The sequence below is a fragment of the Thamnophis elegans genome, chromosome 2 (assembly GCF_009769535.1).
Source record: "Thamnophis elegans isolate rThaEle1 chromosome 2, rThaEle1.pri, whole genome shotgun sequence".
NCBI lineage: Eukaryota > Metazoa > Chordata > Lepidosauria > Squamata > Colubridae > Thamnophis > Thamnophis elegans.
This window is the reverse complement of record NC_045542.1, coordinates 102244448-102262551: the sequence shown is the minus strand read 5'-3', so window position 1 is coordinate 102262551 and position 18104 is coordinate 102244448. Positions and strand designations below refer to the sequence as shown.

General features: G+C 40.4%; 1 protein-coding gene across 2 annotated transcripts; it reads left to right on the top strand.

The window, feature by feature from the left end:
* The first annotated feature begins 8 nt into the window (after window positions 1-8).
* NPRL2 (NPR2 like, GATOR1 complex subunit) lies at window positions 9-17075 on the top strand. 2 transcript variants are annotated; one of them, XM_032209316.1, is made up of 12 exons: window positions 9-242; window positions 2848-2933; window positions 3321-3412; window positions 3541-3709; window positions 4989-5097; window positions 5891-6027; window positions 10391-10488; window positions 11894-11930; window positions 13384-13477; window positions 14067-14184; window positions 16063-16205; window positions 16446-17075. In XM_032209316.1, exons 2-12 carry the CDS (start codon window positions 2856-2858, stop codon window positions 16511-16513), a joined length of 1143 nt encoding a protein of 380 aa, XP_032065207.1. In that variant the 5' UTR covers window positions 9-242; window positions 2848-2855; the 3' UTR covers window positions 16514-17075. The 2 variants fall into 2 exon arrangements, with proteins under 2 accessions (XP_032065207.1, XP_032065208.1); XM_032209317.1 differs by lacking the exon at window positions 9-242 and having other exon boundaries at window positions 2843-2933; window positions 3302-3412.
* Window positions 17076-18104: the final 1029 nt, after the last annotated feature.

Here is an 18104-nt window from a genome sequence, read left to right as displayed (position 1 = left end):
CAAGCATTGTACGTCCGTAACTACCATTCCGATCTTAGCTTTAGTGCCGTATGGTTACCGGCGGGCAAGGTCGGGGAGCACGTTTGCGAGCGGAGATCTGCCGGGAGGTTGTTTTCTTTTTTTTTTTCTCCAGGGCCACCAAGACGCAGGCGCTGTGAGATCGATTGCTTTTCCCCCCAGGGTCTTTCGCTCACCCAGTTGGAGTTAGCCTTGCACATGCGTGCTTTGGCCGTGCTCTTCCGGTAGGTGCAGAGCCTGTGGGCTGGTCTTTGGCTACCTAAGAGGAAGGAGAGCATGTGAAGGCTCCCGATTCCTCCCTTCGTGGGCACGCTATCTGGCGGAGATTTTAGGAGTTTACGTGAACCCCAAGGCAGCTTTCTGTTAGTTCAGGGGACCGGGCATTAAATAGGCCTTTCTTGAGCAATACTACCCTGTAACTTCACAGGCAGTTTGATTATTGATGGAAGGCAAGAATATCCCTTGATCTGTAAATTTCTTCCACCAAGTCATTTCCATCAGCTTTTAAAAAGGAAAAAAAACACACACACTGCCAGAATTGTGGGAATCGGTTATATTTAAAGAAATGCGGACTGGCTTGTAATTTATGAACTAAAGCAGTAATTGTCAAAATTGGCAATTTTAAGAGGCATGGACTTCAACTCCCAAAATTTTAAAGTGGCCAAGTCTGAAAAAAGCCATTGAATAAATTGATGGACTATGGTAGGTAGGTTAATCTCCAAGTACTGTCGTTTACACATTTGTGCATGCATAAATAGGAAGATTAACAGAGAATTCCAATGAAAAATAGGGCATTTGTTTTCAGCCAATTTAGAAGATTGCTAAGTACAATATAAAGCCATTCTCAACGTGATGGATAGAGTGGGTAGACATTACTGTTATCATGGGATATTGTCCTGCCCTCTTTTGGAAAATATGGGCATCTGGAAATTGAGGGACTGTTTGTAAGTACTCTTTATAGTGTAGTATTTATAGTATTCTTATGCTGTCAATGGGAATCAGAGTGAGAGTGTTAGGGGCTGCCTTCTATGTTGCTCAAAACAACAGTTTCTGAATTGCATTTCACAAAATGCACTGATTACTCCCTCTGGCTCTTTCTGACTAAGGGTGACTCTTAGATCTTGACACTTTGATCAGTGATTCATTTAGTCTTGAATGAACAAGAATAATTCAACAGCGTTCTGGCTTGTACAAGATTGTATATAAATCACAGACAACTCACATCCTGATTTATTAGTTACATACACACTCTTAGTTACATACACACTATCACACTCAGTGTGATAGTTATGCTAATCTTCCAGTGATAAGCTAAAATTATGCCGAATGTAAGCTTACTGCTTAGGTTACATATTCAGTGCAGGAGGTAAGATTACAGAAATATGGGTTAACCTGGTATTCAATGATCACTCTACTTTTGTGGAATTTGTTCCATATAAAAATAGGGCAAGTTCTTCCAACTGCTGCCTGGCCTGTTGAGGCCAGTAGGATTCCCTGCGGCATCACAGATGCTAGCTGTAACTGTGGGTCTGCTCCATTCTTCTTTTTGTGGTAATTGAGACTGTGATTTCTGTCACTAAGTGATGTGGTTCTAAAGTGAAATATCGTGTGACTGCATTGCTTAGCAATGGCAATCCTGGCATATTCTACAGCCCTTAAGCAGGCATTGTGGGTCAGTAAGTGAATCGCTCTGTGGTTTGAAGTTGGTTTCCAAGGAACACATGTAATTGTTGCTGTTCCACTGCCTTCCATGTTGTATAGCATCTCCCCTGGCTGAGCTGCTGGATTTCATCACTAAGCTGGTAATTGAGACTCTGAGGCCACTAGTTCTTGGGACATCAATTTAGCAGCTGGTGATGTTCTTTTTCTGTGTCTAGATCAGACTTTAGACTGCCAGAATGAAGTCACCTTGGTTTTGTCATCGGGCAAAAATAAATCATTATCAGTGTTATGTTTCTGGCAGTATTCCAACCCTCAACCTGTGCAAGGTCCAACAAATAGTATAAGGGAGATTGGATTCTTCAGCCATAATCTCCTTTCATATTATGTCTTGTTCAGTGGTCTCCTTTCTCCATCTTTCCATACGGTTTTGTTCTTGCGTACCCACAATAATGTTTGTTTTTGCCGTAAAGATTTTCCTAGATGTGAGTCATCAGGCTTGGGGCAAATGTCCATTCAGAGGATGTTGATGATATCAAGCTGGTGCTATTGAGTTAGGCAACTCAGGAGTTTGTGGCCACCATGATAACCATAGACCTGTCCAAAGACATCATGAATATCGTGCATAACAGCTCACACCCTAGATTTGGATTTTCTCTTGGGGCAGATGAGATATAATCTGATTCTGGAGAACATTATTATTATTCCATTGTTGTGATCAGATCACTTTGTGAATGATTTTTTTTGCTCACTGGTGCCAACCTACCTGTAGAGATCGACCTGACAGAGATGAATATTGAACCTGTGTGATTAAACTATGTTGTCTTATAGGATTCAGAAGATAGGCAAACTCTGTTGCAGTACCTGCACTTTTTGGAACAATATCTCCCCAGAGATTCATGCAACTCCCACGCTTATGATGTTTAGCAAATTATTTAAAACCAGGTTGTTCTTTCAGGCCTTGGGTAGAGTGTTTTGGAGTCCTCTTTAGTTATGTTTGAGTGTTTTGTCCTTCCAGTTGGCCGTGATTTCTTTTTTTTTCTTTTGTAAGCCACGCTTACATCAGGGGAGGGGGGGTCAGGCTTTGAAATTGGATTAAAAGAAAATAAGAGTAAATTTTTCCATGTATGTAGCTGTTCATTCATTTCTATGTATTTCATCTTTTTTCAGTTACAACCATGGAAATCAGCAGCAGAATTGAGTGTATATTTTTCAGCGAATTCCACCCAACACTGGGGCCTAAAATAACGTATCAAGTGAGTTGTGCAAAAGCTACCTGCCTCGTTTGTTATTTTCTGCTCTGATTGGCATCAGTTGTCCAAGATTTTAGATTTTCTCTTTATTATTCTTGACTGGAGTTGAAGCCGAGACCTAGGAAAACATCGTGTTGTTCATGAGGGCCTTACTTTTGACGGAATGATGGATACATCAAGTGTATCAAAGCTTCTTATTTTGCATCTGCTTGTCTATTTTTATTTCTGATTGCGTATTTTATTTTTGCAGTGGTGTATAAAATATTTTTTCACCTTTGTTTGAAAAACATGTTGCCATAGCTTAAAAATAGTGTTGCCCTAAAAGTTAAGGTCATTATTTATTGATTTGTTTGTCTATTAATTATTTGCAGCTCTGTCTTGTTCCTGCAGGTACCAGAGGATTTTATTTCCCGAGAGTTGTTTGATACAGTGCAAGTATATATCATCACCAAACCCGAACTCCAAAATAAGCTTATCACAGTGTGAGTATTATGCAGGAGCACTGTAAGAAAAACCTTGCTTGATGAAGAAATACAATTGCTCAGTATTTTGAGTGCTGGAAAGTTAATTGTTTTCTCTCTCTTCTCTCCCCTGCTCTACCAAAATCCAGTACAGCTATGGAAAAAAAGCTAATTGGTTGCCCAGTTTGCATTGAACATAAGAAATACACCCGGAATGCCTTGCACTTCAACCTTGGCTTTGTTTGTGATGCAAGAGCTAAGACCTGTGCACTGGAACCAATTGTGAAGAAATTGGCAGGTTATCTTACTACTCTGGAGGTTAGAAATAGCATAACTATGATATCCTTCATTCCTGCTCTCATATGTGTATAGATTTTTTAAATTATCTTTTATTATACTTCATTTCCACTCATCTCATAAATACAACTCTGGGCAGCTAACAACACATTAAAATCATTAAAAAAACCAATATTAATGTGGGGAAAAACTAACAGTGGATGCCAGTAATAAACCCAGACAAAAGTATCATCAAAATCCTCTCAGTGCAGCTTTTATTCTCCCAACTTCCAGACTCTGGAACATATCCCAGGTCTTCAGTGCTTTATAAAATGCCAGTAGGATTAGGACAGTCTAACCTTTGGGATATGATCTTCCAAACAGACAGCAAGCAGTGTGACAGAAAAGGCAACATAGAAGCATATTTGTCTTCACTCTTCATTTTTTTTGTCTAATTGCCAATGGCAAACCTGATATATATTTTTAGGACCTCTAAGTCCTTGAGTGACCCCTGATGAAGTTGTGTGATGAATATGAACTGTCATAGCTGTTTCTTAGCTGATCACAACAGATATTTCACTTCCAGTCCTTTGCACTCTGAAGACTTTTGCTGGAGATTATATATTCTTATTAAAACTTGTAAAGTATAGCCACTTTGTTTTTCTATACCTGCTACTCTATTTCCTGTAGTGGTGGATTGCACTTACTGTCACTACTGGTTCAGTGATTGTGTGCATGCGCTTGTTAATCCACTGCACCTGCAACAACCAGCTGATTGTCAGGGTTCGCACAGCGCCGCATGCTATTTGTGCATGCGCAATTTGCCTTTTGCCATAAAAACAGGTATAGAGCCTGGGCAGGCAAGCTAAAAGAGCCACCGTACCGTTTCGCTCTCAGCTGCTCCAGGCCACTACCGGTTCTACTGAACTGGGCCAAGCCGGCAGCAACCCACCTCTGATTTCCTGCAGCAAAGTTGTACTATTCCAGAAGTATTCTTCAAACATTTATGCTGCTTTTCTGGGTATTTTGTGTGCTGTAAAAGTCAAACAGTTTTTAGCTTATTTCAAGACCATTCATCTACAAATCACGATCTCTTATGCCTACCCTTTCATCACTCTCTGTGACTGTAATAATGAAATGCATGATACCCTAAGAGCTTAATTCTATTTTTGAGTTTCCCTTTTATTATTGCTATGAAAAATATGCTTAGGTTTATTTGAACGAAGTTGTATTTTCTTTTAGTGGGGCACACAGTCGATCCATGCTACTGCTGCTAGTAATCGTTTGATTGTAATTGATCATCAACTCTACTCTTTCCTAGCTTGAAAGTGGCTTCATTTCCAATGATGAGAGCAAGCAAAAATTGATACCCATCATGACCATTCTACTTGAAGAACTGAATGCTACTGGCAAATGCACTCTGCCTATTGGTATTTTCACAAAGCATATTGTTACAAAATATATTTTGGAACGGAGCATATTAAAATTCAGGCTTGTGATTCTTGGGCAGTAAGACCATGGAGCACATTGAGAAAGAAGGACACTTATTATTTAGTGCTGCCTTCTCCACATCTATATGTCTCGATTTGAACAGGTAAAGTAGATAAGAATATGATTTTGCTCAACAGCAAGAAGAATTCTGTACCAATGTTCTTGAGCATACAGTATACTGTAGTTTCTATTTATTTGTTGGGTGGTAAGGGAGGTGTCATCTCCCAAAGCAGTATTCTCTAGCCTAGTACCTCCACAGTTCTCAGCCCCTTAGATCAAGGGTCCACAAAGTATGAAAAATTGTTGGATGTTGGTTCTTTGAAGGAAGTTCTTACTATTCTTTACAAATATACTCTGGCTCTTATAAATTGACATGATTAAGGAAAAGACACTAATTTGTCCTTGGGGTTTTGCATAATTTGAATATTCTCTCTAGTACTAAGTGCAACATGCTGTAAGACAATAAGGTGAATAGGCTATACTGTAACACTATCCTATTAGTTTGGAGTATCATTCACTTGGGTTATCCGATTACCCACTGGTTTGAAAATTGCTGTACATTCAACATTAAAACTTAATTGTGGTTGTAATGTGAGCACTCCCATTGCATACCCAGTCCAATTATACCCTATAAAGTAGGGTCTGTTATTGTTGTCCGATGTATTTCAATTCCAGCAGGCCTGTTGTGATAGAATAATCTTGCATTGAGATAAACATTGCCCCTTTTCATAGATGAATCAAACACCATTCACCTGAAAGTGATTGAGCAACGTCCAGATCCCCCCATTGTACAAGAATATGATGTCCCTGTCTTCACCCAAGATAAAGATGACTTTTTAAATTCTCAGTGGGACCTCACTACTCAACAGGTTAGTGCAAAAAATTAGCCTGAAATAATCCCACCAATGGATTTCATAATAATATCAACATTGGACGGAGAACTTGCCTTCAATTTACACACACACATGAATTAACCTCCTGGGGGATTAAAAATTGAAAACAATTTCTCTCCAAGCAGATTGAATGTGTTCTAGTTTATTCAGCGGTCCCCATTGTATTGAAAGGGGTTCTAGCTAAATGTTTTCTTGTTTTGAGATTAAGACTGCAATTTTGTGTTCTTAATCCCTCTGTATTTATTTAATTGCATATTCAATGAGAATATTATTCATCAGAATTGAGTTTTTTTAAGAAGGGTAGCAGGACTCCATGAACTTTATAAATGCCAAAAAAGGTTGCATATCATGGTCACATGTCTACAGGATGCTGCAGCTGGTCTTAAAAGCAAACCAATTTCCAAGCAGCTGAAAGGGGTCATGTGACAGCATTGGGATGCAGGAAGGTAATTTCAAGGATGGGTTGTAAGTATATTTTTTGAGATCCATCATAATTGGTCATTAAGGTCTGACACATGTTAAGCAACAACTGTATTTTAGTTATCAATGGCAGGTTAATTGCAACTGAAATTTACTTGAACCTATGCACTTATTTGTGTGCACATGAAAAGAGTTAGAGTGAAGCATGTGGATGTAGATATGAATAAGCATACATTCCTTCCTTAAAACTGTGTATTTGCTAAGATCTTTGTTCAGCAAAAAACCTTGGATAGGGTCAAAGGGGAAAAATGTCAAAGTGTTGCAAGCAGCACTATGGCAATGCAGTACAACCTTTGCCCATATTTTGTATGCATCATAACATTACACATTCACGAGGGCTAGGGCTTGTGGCACAATGCTAAAATGCTGCTTTTGTTATTCTGATAAAAGCTGTTAAGAGCCTGCAAATGCACAAAGGAAATGGCTGTACAGGTAACAAATGGTGCCTGATATCAACACATGCAACACCACTACTGCGTGAGCTACATTGGCGACCAGTATGTTTCTGGGTGCAATGCAATTCGAGCTAGTTGTCATCTTTAAAGCCCTACATGGCTTGCGTCTGCGTTACCTGAGGGACCACCTTTTTCCAGGAGTCTTAACTATCCACTCTAGCAGATTGGGCACGCTGCAGATCAGCTAAACAATGTTGACTGGTGAAGACTAGAAGTTAGGCGTTTTCTGCAATAACTCCTGCTCTGTGGAATATCCTCTCTTCAGAGATTAGAATGGCTCCAATCTTGTTAGCCTTTCATAAAACTGTAAGCATCAGGCTGTGTTCCTGAAGCTACAGTGCTGAATGTGCTAAGGGCCCGTTTTCCTGGGGTTATTGTTAACTGCCCATGTATCTCAGCAGCTGTATTTATTTTGGGTGTTTTTAGAGGATTTTAGTTAGCATTTTAAAATGCTTTTATTGTTTTAATTGTAGTATATTTTTTTAATTGTAAGCCTTCCAGAATCATGGATTGAGATGGGTGGCTATAGAAACTAAATAAATAAATCATTTAACCATTCGAGGCCCTACCCACTCAGCGGGGCACACACTCGACCTCGTATTCCTCTCGGAGCAGTGGAGTTATGATCTTGGTCTGAGGGGAAATGAGATCATTCCCCTGTCGTGGTCAGACCACTACCTACTGAGGCTAGACTTCCGGAGGCCAAACCCCCACCGTGGGGAGGAGGAACCGACCAGGTGGTTCCGCCCCAGGCGACTGATGGACCCTGTTAGGTTCCAGACGGAGCTTGGGGTCATTCCAGATGCTCTCGCCCACAGTTCGGCGGAGACTCTTGCTGCGGCCTGGCACTCGGCAGCATCAGAGTCTCTGGACCGAATTGCGCCACTACGGCCCCTCCGGGTCAGCGGCTCGCGGAGACCCCCTTGGTTCACCGAGGAGCTCCGCGAGATAAAGCGCCGGAGGAGACGCCTAGAGCACCTGTGGAGGTCCGATAGGTCCGTATCGAACCGAGCACTGTTGACAGCTTGCACCAAGGAGTATATTCGGGCATTGAGAACCGCCAAAAGATCACACATTGCCTCCTTGGTAGCGTCCGCCGAGTCCCGCCCAGCCGCCCTGTTTAGGATAACCCGCTCCCTCCTAAATAGGAGGGAGACGGGGAACCCCCTGCAGGGTAAGGCTGAGGAGTATGGTCAGTTCTTGGCGGACAAAGTTGCTCGGTTTCGATCGGAACTGGACTCCACCCTCGCAGATCCAGCCGAGACACAAGGGAATGACTTGGTAGACCATCTCTGGGTTGAGTTTCAGGATGTTGCCTCCGGGGATGTGGACAAGGCTATGCGAGCTGTGAGTTCCTCCACCTGCATACTGGACCCGTGTCCCTCTTGGCTGACTGCCAACAGCAGAGAGGTGACACGAGGCTGGATCCAGGCGGTTGTTACCGCCTCTCTTCGGGAGGGACTCCTCCCCACCGCGCTTAAGGCGGCGGTGGTGAGGCCCCTCCTGAAGAAACCGTCCTTGGATCCAGCAGTTCTTAATAACTATCGTCCAGTCTCCAACCTCCCCTTTGTGGGGAAGGTTGTTGAGAAGGTGGTGGCCTTACAGCTTCAGCGTACCTTGGAGGAAGCTAACTATCTTGACCCCTTCCAGTCTGGCTTCAGGCCCGGTTACAGCACTGAAACCGCTTTGGTCGCATTGACCGATGATCTCTGGAGAGCCAGAGATGGAGGCTATGCGTCCATCCTGGTTCTCCTTGACCTCTCAGCGGCTTTCGATACCATCGACCATGGTATCCTTCTGCGACGACTGCGGGAGGTGGGGGTGGGCGGCACTGTTTTACAGTGGTTCTCCTCCTACCTCTCGGACAGGTCGCAGTCGGTGTTGGTGGGGAGGGAGAGATCGTCCCCGAGGCCCCTAACCTATGGGGTGCCGCAGGGCTCGGTTCTGTCCCCCCTGCTATTTAACATATACATGAAACCGCTGGGCGAGATCATTCGGAGGCACGGGATTAAGTACCACCAATATGCGGACGATACACAGTTGTATCTGTCCGCCCCGTGCCAACTCAATGAAGCGGTGGACGTGATGAACCGGGGCCTTGAGGCTGTTAAAGACTGGATGAGAGCTAACAAACTGGTGCTCAACCCGGAAAAGACCGAGTGGCTGTTGTGTTTTCCTCCCAAAAATTCGGCTAACGTTCCATCAATCAGGCTGGGGGGGCAAAATTTATACCCCTCAGACAGGGTCCGCAACTTGGGAGTCCTCCTGGATCCACAGCTGAGTTTTGACCACCATTTGTCGGCTGTGACCAGGGGGGCATTTACCCAGGTTCGCCTGGTGCGCCAGTTGCGGCCCTACCTGAACCGGGAGGCTCTCACAACAGTCACTCGAGCCCTTGTGATCTCTAGGCTGGAATACTGCAATGTGCTCTACATGGGGCTGCCCTTGAAGAGCATCCGGCGACTTCAGCTAGTTCAGAACGCGGCCGCGCGAGTGATCATGGGCGCACCACGGTTCGCCCATATAACACCGATCCTCCGTGAGCTGCGCTGGCTACCTGTTGATCGTCGGGTGCACTTCAAGGTCTTACTTACCACCTATAAAGCGCTCCATGGTAGTGGATCTGGCTATCTGAGAGACCGCCTCCTGCCAATTACCTCCCTGCGTCCCATCAGATCGCACAAGGTAGGCCTCCTCCGAATTCCATCCGCCAGTCAGTGCCGACTGGCGACTACGCGGAGGAGAGCCTTCTCAGTTGCAGCTCCGACGCTATGGAACAACCTCCCCGTGGAGATCCGTACCCTCACCACAGTCCAGGCCTTCCGCACAGCCCTCAAGATCTGGCTATCCCGTCAGGCCTGGGGATAGGATTTATTCTCACCCCGCCCGAATGTTGAGTGAATGTTGTGTTTTTATGGTTAATTTTTTTTTTTTACTCACGTTTTTTTTTTCTTTTAAGTCTTGTCTTGCACTCCCTTCCCCCATTGTTGTAAGCCGCCCTGAGTCCCCTCAGGGAAAAGGGCGGCATATAAATGTTCAATAAAATCCAAAATCCAAACCACCACCACCGCCCAGCTAATGTTCACACCTGTCCATTCTTTCTGATCAATTCTGATCAATTAAAGTGTTGGCAGAAGATCTTTATTTGCCTTTGCTATCCACTTAAGTGTAGTTCACGTGCAACAGTCACATTTCATGAGATGGGAAGCTACATATATTTGATAAGCAAACAAATAAACAAAGTGAAAGGGCTTAAGACATGTTTCCACTGAAATCAAATGGTCTTTTATATGGACATTTTCTCATCTTGTTTTGTCTTCCTGGTTTAGCTTATGAGGAAAAAATGGTTTATGTTTATGCATTTTTAACCTTACATTCCTTGCATACATCCTCTCTCATATTAGATCCTGCCGTATATTGATGGATTTCGGCATGTTCAGAAAATATCAGCTGAAGCAGATGTGGAACTCAATTTGGTTCGAATCGCTGTCCAAAACCTTTTGTAAGTGCTAGGTGCACAAAAGAAAAAGCTACAGAGAAGGAAAGAGAGTGCTTTACATTACATTATTGTGATGTAATGTAACATAATGTAACATAATATTCCAGCAACCACTCTTTAACATCCTCTTTACATTAGGTTCTGGTTCTTTTTTGATGGATACATACTTTTTCTTGTGTATTGGTCTGATACTGTTTTGAACATAGTTTTTAAAAAATCATACATTAAGGCTCTTTTTTTAACCTTAATTCTGCAACTTTAATCATCTTCCTAATAACATTTCCATACTAGACTGTATTTAACTTACCAGCTTTTCTCCACATACTGTAAATTGGGGAAGTGTAAGTGTTATCTAAGATTCATTAGTTATGCAAGAAGCAGAAATGGCCAGAAATCATGGATGGAGATACTTTGAGCAGCTGCAGTTGTTTGCCTAAAATTAATTTTGATAAAGTAGAAACAGGATTTTTCTTTTGTTTTTTTTCATATACAGTCTACTTTTTCCCCTTGTTTGTTCTCACTTTCTGTTCTCTTTTCAACATCTTAACCCATTTTGGGGGTGTTTTTTTTCCTGTTGGAATGAGGTAGGGAAGTATGTTTATTACACATGCAAGTATTTGGAGTATATTATATATTTCTACATGGCAAATACTTGTGTATAAATGAGAATGGTTTGTATCAATGAAAATCATTTAATTTTATTAATAAGAAATATTTTATAAGCAATTAATTTTCAATTAGATGTTATTGCTTTGATTAATATTGAACCAGTTTGGTGGTAATTAAGATTCCAGATTAGAAAGAAGAGACTGAATTCTAATCTCAGCTAAGGAACAAAGACAGCTAGGTAGCCTTTTGGCCAGTCATTTTCTCTCAATCCCCAAAGAAAATAATGGCAACCCACTTCTGAAATCTTGCCAGGAAAACTGCAGGAATTTGTCCAGGCAGTCACCAGGAGTCAACATGGATTGAATAACACACAGTTAGATTAAGATCTTCCAAACCAGTCATTTTTTTGAAGATTAACTTCTAGAAAGTGTATAAATACATATATGCTCATAAATATAATGTGTATATTATTTTGCTGGATCATGGAAAAGTCTGGTTTCTGCTAGAATTATTCATTTAATTTTTTGATCCAATTTCTGTCTCGCCACAATCCATCTCAACGGTTTTGACTATTCTAGGTTAACAGTATTCGAATATGTTTTATTTTCTGTCAACCCATTTGGAAGAGGGGAGGATCATATTAAATCAAAGGTTACCTTGAATTAATATCATATATCCAATCACCTGTGATACTGGTTTTCCTATAATTTATTACTTTTCTGAATTTATCTTTTTCTCATAATATACATATAGTTTTCTATGTTTCTAACTTTCTAATGGTTTTTCCTTTTATTGTTAGATACTACAGTGTAGTCACTCTTGTTTCAATACTTCAGGTGAGTAGAATGTATATACAGTATGATGAACTGAGATGATAAAATATCAAGTTTATATATTTGCATGATTATGCATGATCAAATGGTGCTTTGTAAAGGTGGGTTATCTCTCAAAGAACATACAGTAATTGTTAAGGAATAGAACTCACACCCTAATAGAGCAATTGTTTCTCCAATAATCCCTTCCTGCTTCATCTTATAATAATCTGATGAGAAATAAGAGGATATGCATAGACATGTGCATTTATAATCTATTACAGACCTATCAAACTGGTAGCCTGCGGGCCAGATACGTCGAGCGCAGGCCACACCCACCCTGGCTTCACAATAGCAAAAAACGTCACAATACGGCCGGTGACACAATCGAGTTTGCCACCCATGATACATTATTACAGGAAAGAGTGTTGATCTCTGTCTTCTTCAACTCCTGCATCTTTTCCAGTTAGGCTTTTGGGAAACCTCAAAACAGAAAATTTGACATTATCTAGTTCAGTGGTGGGTTTCAATTTATTTTACTATCGGTTTGCTTTTGTGCGCACATGTGTGCAACACTTCTACGCATGCACAGAAGCGTTTGTGCGTATGGGCGGAGCCTTCCGCCGCCACCACTACCGATCCCACCTCTGATCTAATTCCATTTTAACAAAAAGAGGAACCCTAGTTGTCATACAAGATATTTTGTGGCTTAAAAACCTGATAGATATTAATGAAATGAGCAGTCCCTGATAGTTGAAAACAGTTTATCTAAAGTACACGTCTTAAGAAAAAAACAATGGTTACCAGTACTCAACTGTAAATGGGAAGAATATGTATGCTAATTGCCAAAAATTAACATTCAGCTACTATCGCAATCAAGTTTGACACCCGTGATATAGATCAAGGCCTTTTGAGCATCAGAAAAGGGCAAAGGGAGACCTTATTTCTTCTATGTACCAGACCTCCCCAGCTCTCATTCTGTACCAATTAATTACTTTCAGATGAAGGGGAGCCTATTGTTTTTTAACAGGAATAGGGATAGGGAAGAACACACCTCCCTGGTTTTTGTTCTGCTGACAAGAGCCCAGCAAGGCTGAAGGTCTGTTGGAGATGCTGGTAGCAGAGAACTTCCAAATAACAGCTAAGATTGATCTGTCCCTTCATCACAAAAAACAACAACGGTGTATTCTAGAGTTCTAGATTTTAGGCTGCAGGTATGGCAGAAGTTCTGTGATCTCAGTGAGAAAGTTCTATAACCCAAAAGGCAAAAGTTTCTTAATTATTACTATAAATTAACATACTATACTATAATGCTACTTGATACTATTTGATTATTTCATGTAATGCTAATATTATTATATGCCACTATGAACTCTGTTAGAATGCTTTTGATGAGTAATTAATGGGAATCTCAGCAGTAGCTAAAATGCTGCAACTCTGCCATTATAGACTGAAATCTCTTTTTTCCCTCCCACAGTACTCAAATGTTTACTGTACAACTCCTAAAGTTCAGGACCTAGTGGATGATAAATGCTTGCAAGATGAATGTCTCTCATATGTCACAAAACCAGGTAAAGAAGCATGGATGGCTGAATGTGCAGTCCTGTTTGTTTCTGTTCAGACTACATTCTTGGGAGTTGAGCTGAACTTAAATTCAGAAAAAGTGTGTATTTTCCGCCTAATCCAGAGGAACTAGTATAAAATTGGTCCTTGTCCTCATACTTATCAAGTATGTTCTTCCTGTTGAAATATTTGGGGGAGATTGAGTAAAATCAAAAGTTATTAATATAAGCTATTTTCTAAGCTATTGTAACAAATGTTTCCATAAAACAATTATTTCATGACAGCAGTAGTCCTATGAATAATATATAGCAGATAAAATGAATTAGTTGCTCTTGACTGACTTTCAGTCCAAAATAAATATCTCATAGCAATTTAATTGCTGGCATTGTCTCTGACTGCAACAGTTCCATAAACTATATTTGGCAGTACAGATTGATTTGCACCCACCGTTGGAATGTTATTTTTAGTCGTTATTTAGAGTAAATGCAATCCACATTGTAATATTGAATGCTGTTCTTCTTTAAATTTTAGCTATTTTGATGGTAGACATCATCTTCAGCAGCTTTCCCAATTTTGTTGTTTGACTATTTTCTATAGGACACAAGCGAGCCAGTTTGAGAGATGTTTTCCAGCTCTACTGTGGACTGAGCCCTGGCACAACTGTTCGAGACCTTATTTGCCGCTATACCCTCCAACTCCAGAGAGTAGATGAAAGGTAGGAAAGCTTTCCCTCCCTTCAGAAAATCAATAATTCAGCAACAGTATATGCCACATAGAGCAATCAAAGGCTAAATGTGTCTGGTTTCAATCTAATCACTGTTGTCTTGTCTACAAGGCCGAGAACTTTGCTTGAGAGTTGTATGAGAGTAAATTCATCAAACTACAATTCCTAGGGCTCGATCTAGACAAGTAGAAACAGCACAGTTCAGCTTACTTAAAATGGATATATATTTTCAGAACAAATATATCCTTTTCTTTCTTGCAGCTGCCAGATCACATAATAATGGGCTAAAACAAAATATGAAGTTCCTTATTTTAATTTGTTTGCTATCCTATTCTTTTCAGTAAACCTGTGTGTAAGAGTCTGGTTATTTGATTTGTAGCAGTAGCATTACCTGGTCATGTAAAATCACATTCTTGATGCATACTATATTTTTCTGAGTGTAAGACGCACCTTTTCCCTCAGAAAAGAGGCTGAAAATCTGGGTGTGTCTTACACACTGAATACAGCATTTTTTTGCCTCCCGAAACCCTGCCCCTTTCACCAAATGGCCATGCATAGCTTCTAGGAAGCTTTCAGAGAGCTCCTGGGGCTGGAAAGGGCAGAAATGAGCAGAAAAAAGGCCCATTTTTTGCTCATTTTAGGAGGAACACCCCCCAGGAGCACTCTCCTAAATGCTATTCATGCCCTTTTTTGGAAAAAAAAAAAACAAAAAAAAACAGGGCCGTTTTTGGGAGGTTTGCAGAGTGCAAAAACTTTTTTTTTCTTATACTTTCAGTGTATGCGTCTTATACACTGAAAAATATGCTAAGTGTCCAGACTTGTATTTTAGTATCAACTGGGCAAAGCATTCATTTGTTCTAGAAAACTTAGAAACTTAAGGATGTCTGGAAAGAGAAATAATTGTCATGATCTGTTTGTGTCTATCAAACATGTTGTCAGCCTCTGCTTCACTGCTGCTTTGGCTGCCATTGAAACTGGGAGGGAGTGCATGGTATTTGGGAGGGGAATTATTATGTGCTGGAGGATTGTTTTTAGAAGGTGTCCTGACCATCTCTCTGCGCATGTGACAGAAGGGAGTTTCCCACCAAGGCCAACTGTCCAGCATTCCAGTCTGATGATGCTTTTTGAAGATATCTCCCACCTAACAGTTGGGTGAAATATTATTGGACTATTGAAATGGGGTGCCAAGGGGAGGGGATTGAATTATACATGATATCCATTGCTTTCGCACCAATTTACTCAGACTCAGCTTGTACCTCATATATTGTTTGGCAATTGTGGCAGGCAGAAATTTGATAATTGTGTGCCTGTTGGTTGACCTTAAATTGTCCTTTGAGCAATTCCCTCTCCAAATAATTATTTTTACTCATTAAATGTAGTGCATGTATGAAAAAGGTTCTTGTATTCTCACCTCTTTCAATATTTATATCAAAATTTTCCATGCACGTGTGGACAATAACAATCTGTGGTACAGTACAGGAAAAAAAAGTCCAAAACAATACATTTCTGTACCAGCAATACATATAATACCATTCCTGCTGATCTCAAAATTGTTTTTATCAGCTATTTAGATGGATAGCAAAAAAGAAGAAGCTCTGCACAGTGTCCTAAGAGCCATGGTGGCTCAGTGGTTAGAATGCAGTATTGCAGGCTAACTCACTGCTCACTTCAGGAGTTCAAATCTGAGCAGCTCAAGGGTTGACATCCTTTCATCCTTCCAAGGTCTGAGTACCCAGATTGTTGGGGGCAATATGCTGACTCTGTAAATGGCTTAGAGAGGACTGTAAAAGCACTGTGAAGTGGTGTATAAGTCTAAGTGCTATTGCTGTTGTTCTTAAATATTTCTGAGCACATTTTTCTCTTGTTTAGAAAATTCATCCAGTTTGGTTTGATGAAGGGTCTTATTCGTCGGCTCCAAAAATATCCTGTAAAAATAGCTCGAGATGAAAGAAGTCATCCAGCTCGACTATACACTGGCTGCCATAGCTATGATGAAATTTGTTGTAAAACAGGTAAGGAATCATATTCCCTGTATTCATCTACTCAGAACACATAAAGTAACTTATTAATAGATAACAAAGCAGAAACAAAATATTTTTAAAAGTAAATAGGAATAACATTATATCAAACAATTCTAAAACCAGGACAATCTTTAGATTATTTGGGAAATATAAATCAATTTCCTTACTTTGCCTAAGCAATAGAATTATACTAATGATCTTTCATCATCATTTTTTTTTATTTCTCTCTAGGAATGAGCTATCAGGAATTGGATGAAAGATTAGAGAATGATCCCAATATAATTGTTTGTTGGAAATGAGACTCTTTGAGACATGGGATGATTATTATGCCCTGTTAACTTTTAATTGGGCTGCATGAAACATTGTGGTGGCTCCAGGACTCTTCTGGATCATGGAAGCAGCATGGCTTAAACTGTGGTAGTCCCTGGAAAAAAAATGTGGAAAATGGATTTGACACTCTTTGATCAGCAGAGATGCAGAACCATGCTTCTTTTTTTGTGGAGGGCGTGTTAAAAGACACACAGGAGTATAAAGAAACTTCAGAAGGCCATGGTGTTGAGCAAGGGATAAAATAGTTTGAAAATAGTTTGGGAGGAACTGAAGTGGAAAAATGCCTAGCAGGGAATGCTGTACCATAAATTCTCCTGCTTAATCTGCTGCACCCCAGCAACAGAAAAATATCTCATTCTGGATTTTCCCCCTAACTAATAACTATATGCTTCTCTATCATAATATGCCTTCTTTTTTAACAAAAGGGATTTTGATGTCTCATACCCACTTGAAATCCTTTAAGAGTTTTGAAAAAAATCTGCAGATTATAAATAATGGATAATCATGCTAATAAAAAGCACACACTTTTTGGGAAGTAAAATACTGAAGTAAAACTGGAAATAAAGCTGCAGCATAGTTATATTTAATATTATTGGGCTCAACCTATTTACCTTGTATACTTTTCAAAACTACTGGTTGTGAGAAAGAATAATAAAGCTCATATAAACTAGAATATTTTTATGTGGAAATGTAATGCAAATGCAGCAATTGAAAGGGAAACTAAACATAGCAAAAAATTTTAAAAAATGTTTAGAATCTCTAATTCATTATTTGATATCTTACTCTTATAAATGGATTAAATCTTTTCTATCTGAAGAGAACTTGATGTATATGTGTGGAATTTTTGATAAAATGTGAGTGCTACCACAAACTGACTACTTTAGTAAAGCTAGACAGTGCCAAATACAAGTGGTCCTCACTTATCGACCACAATTGTTGGATTGTGGATAACAATTTGCCTGAAGTGGTGTAGGGTTTCCTGCCTAAGCAGGGGATTGGACTAGAAGACCTCCAAGATCCCTTCCAACTCTGTTATTTTAATTGGGACCAACAACTGTTACGAAGCAATGTGATTGTAAAGTGAAACATCACATGACTAATCACGGCAATTATGGCTGCAGCCATGGAGCATGATGTCACATGACTAAGTGTGATTTCCTGCTGGCTTCCCCATTGACTTTGAACTGGCTGTGAAAATCGTAAATAGCAGTCACATGACCGCAGGACTTTGCAATACCGGTAGTTGTAAATGTGCATTGGTTGCCAAGCACCCAAATCTTAAATCATGTCAACTGGGGGGGGGGGGTGATGCAGTGGCCACAACTTTGGGAACCAGTTGCAATCTTCGATGCAACTTCAAATGGCTACTGAATGAATGATAAGCCAGGACTACCTGTATTAATTTGAAACCATACTGAGGACATTTCTCTCGCAAGACTTCCCAGAAACACCTTATCACATTTACTTAGCTGTCTTTTTTATGTGGGCGGGTCATTTCCACATACAGCACTGGACTATCTCCCCTGTAATTTTCATTTTCTAAGAATGCTCTGTATACAT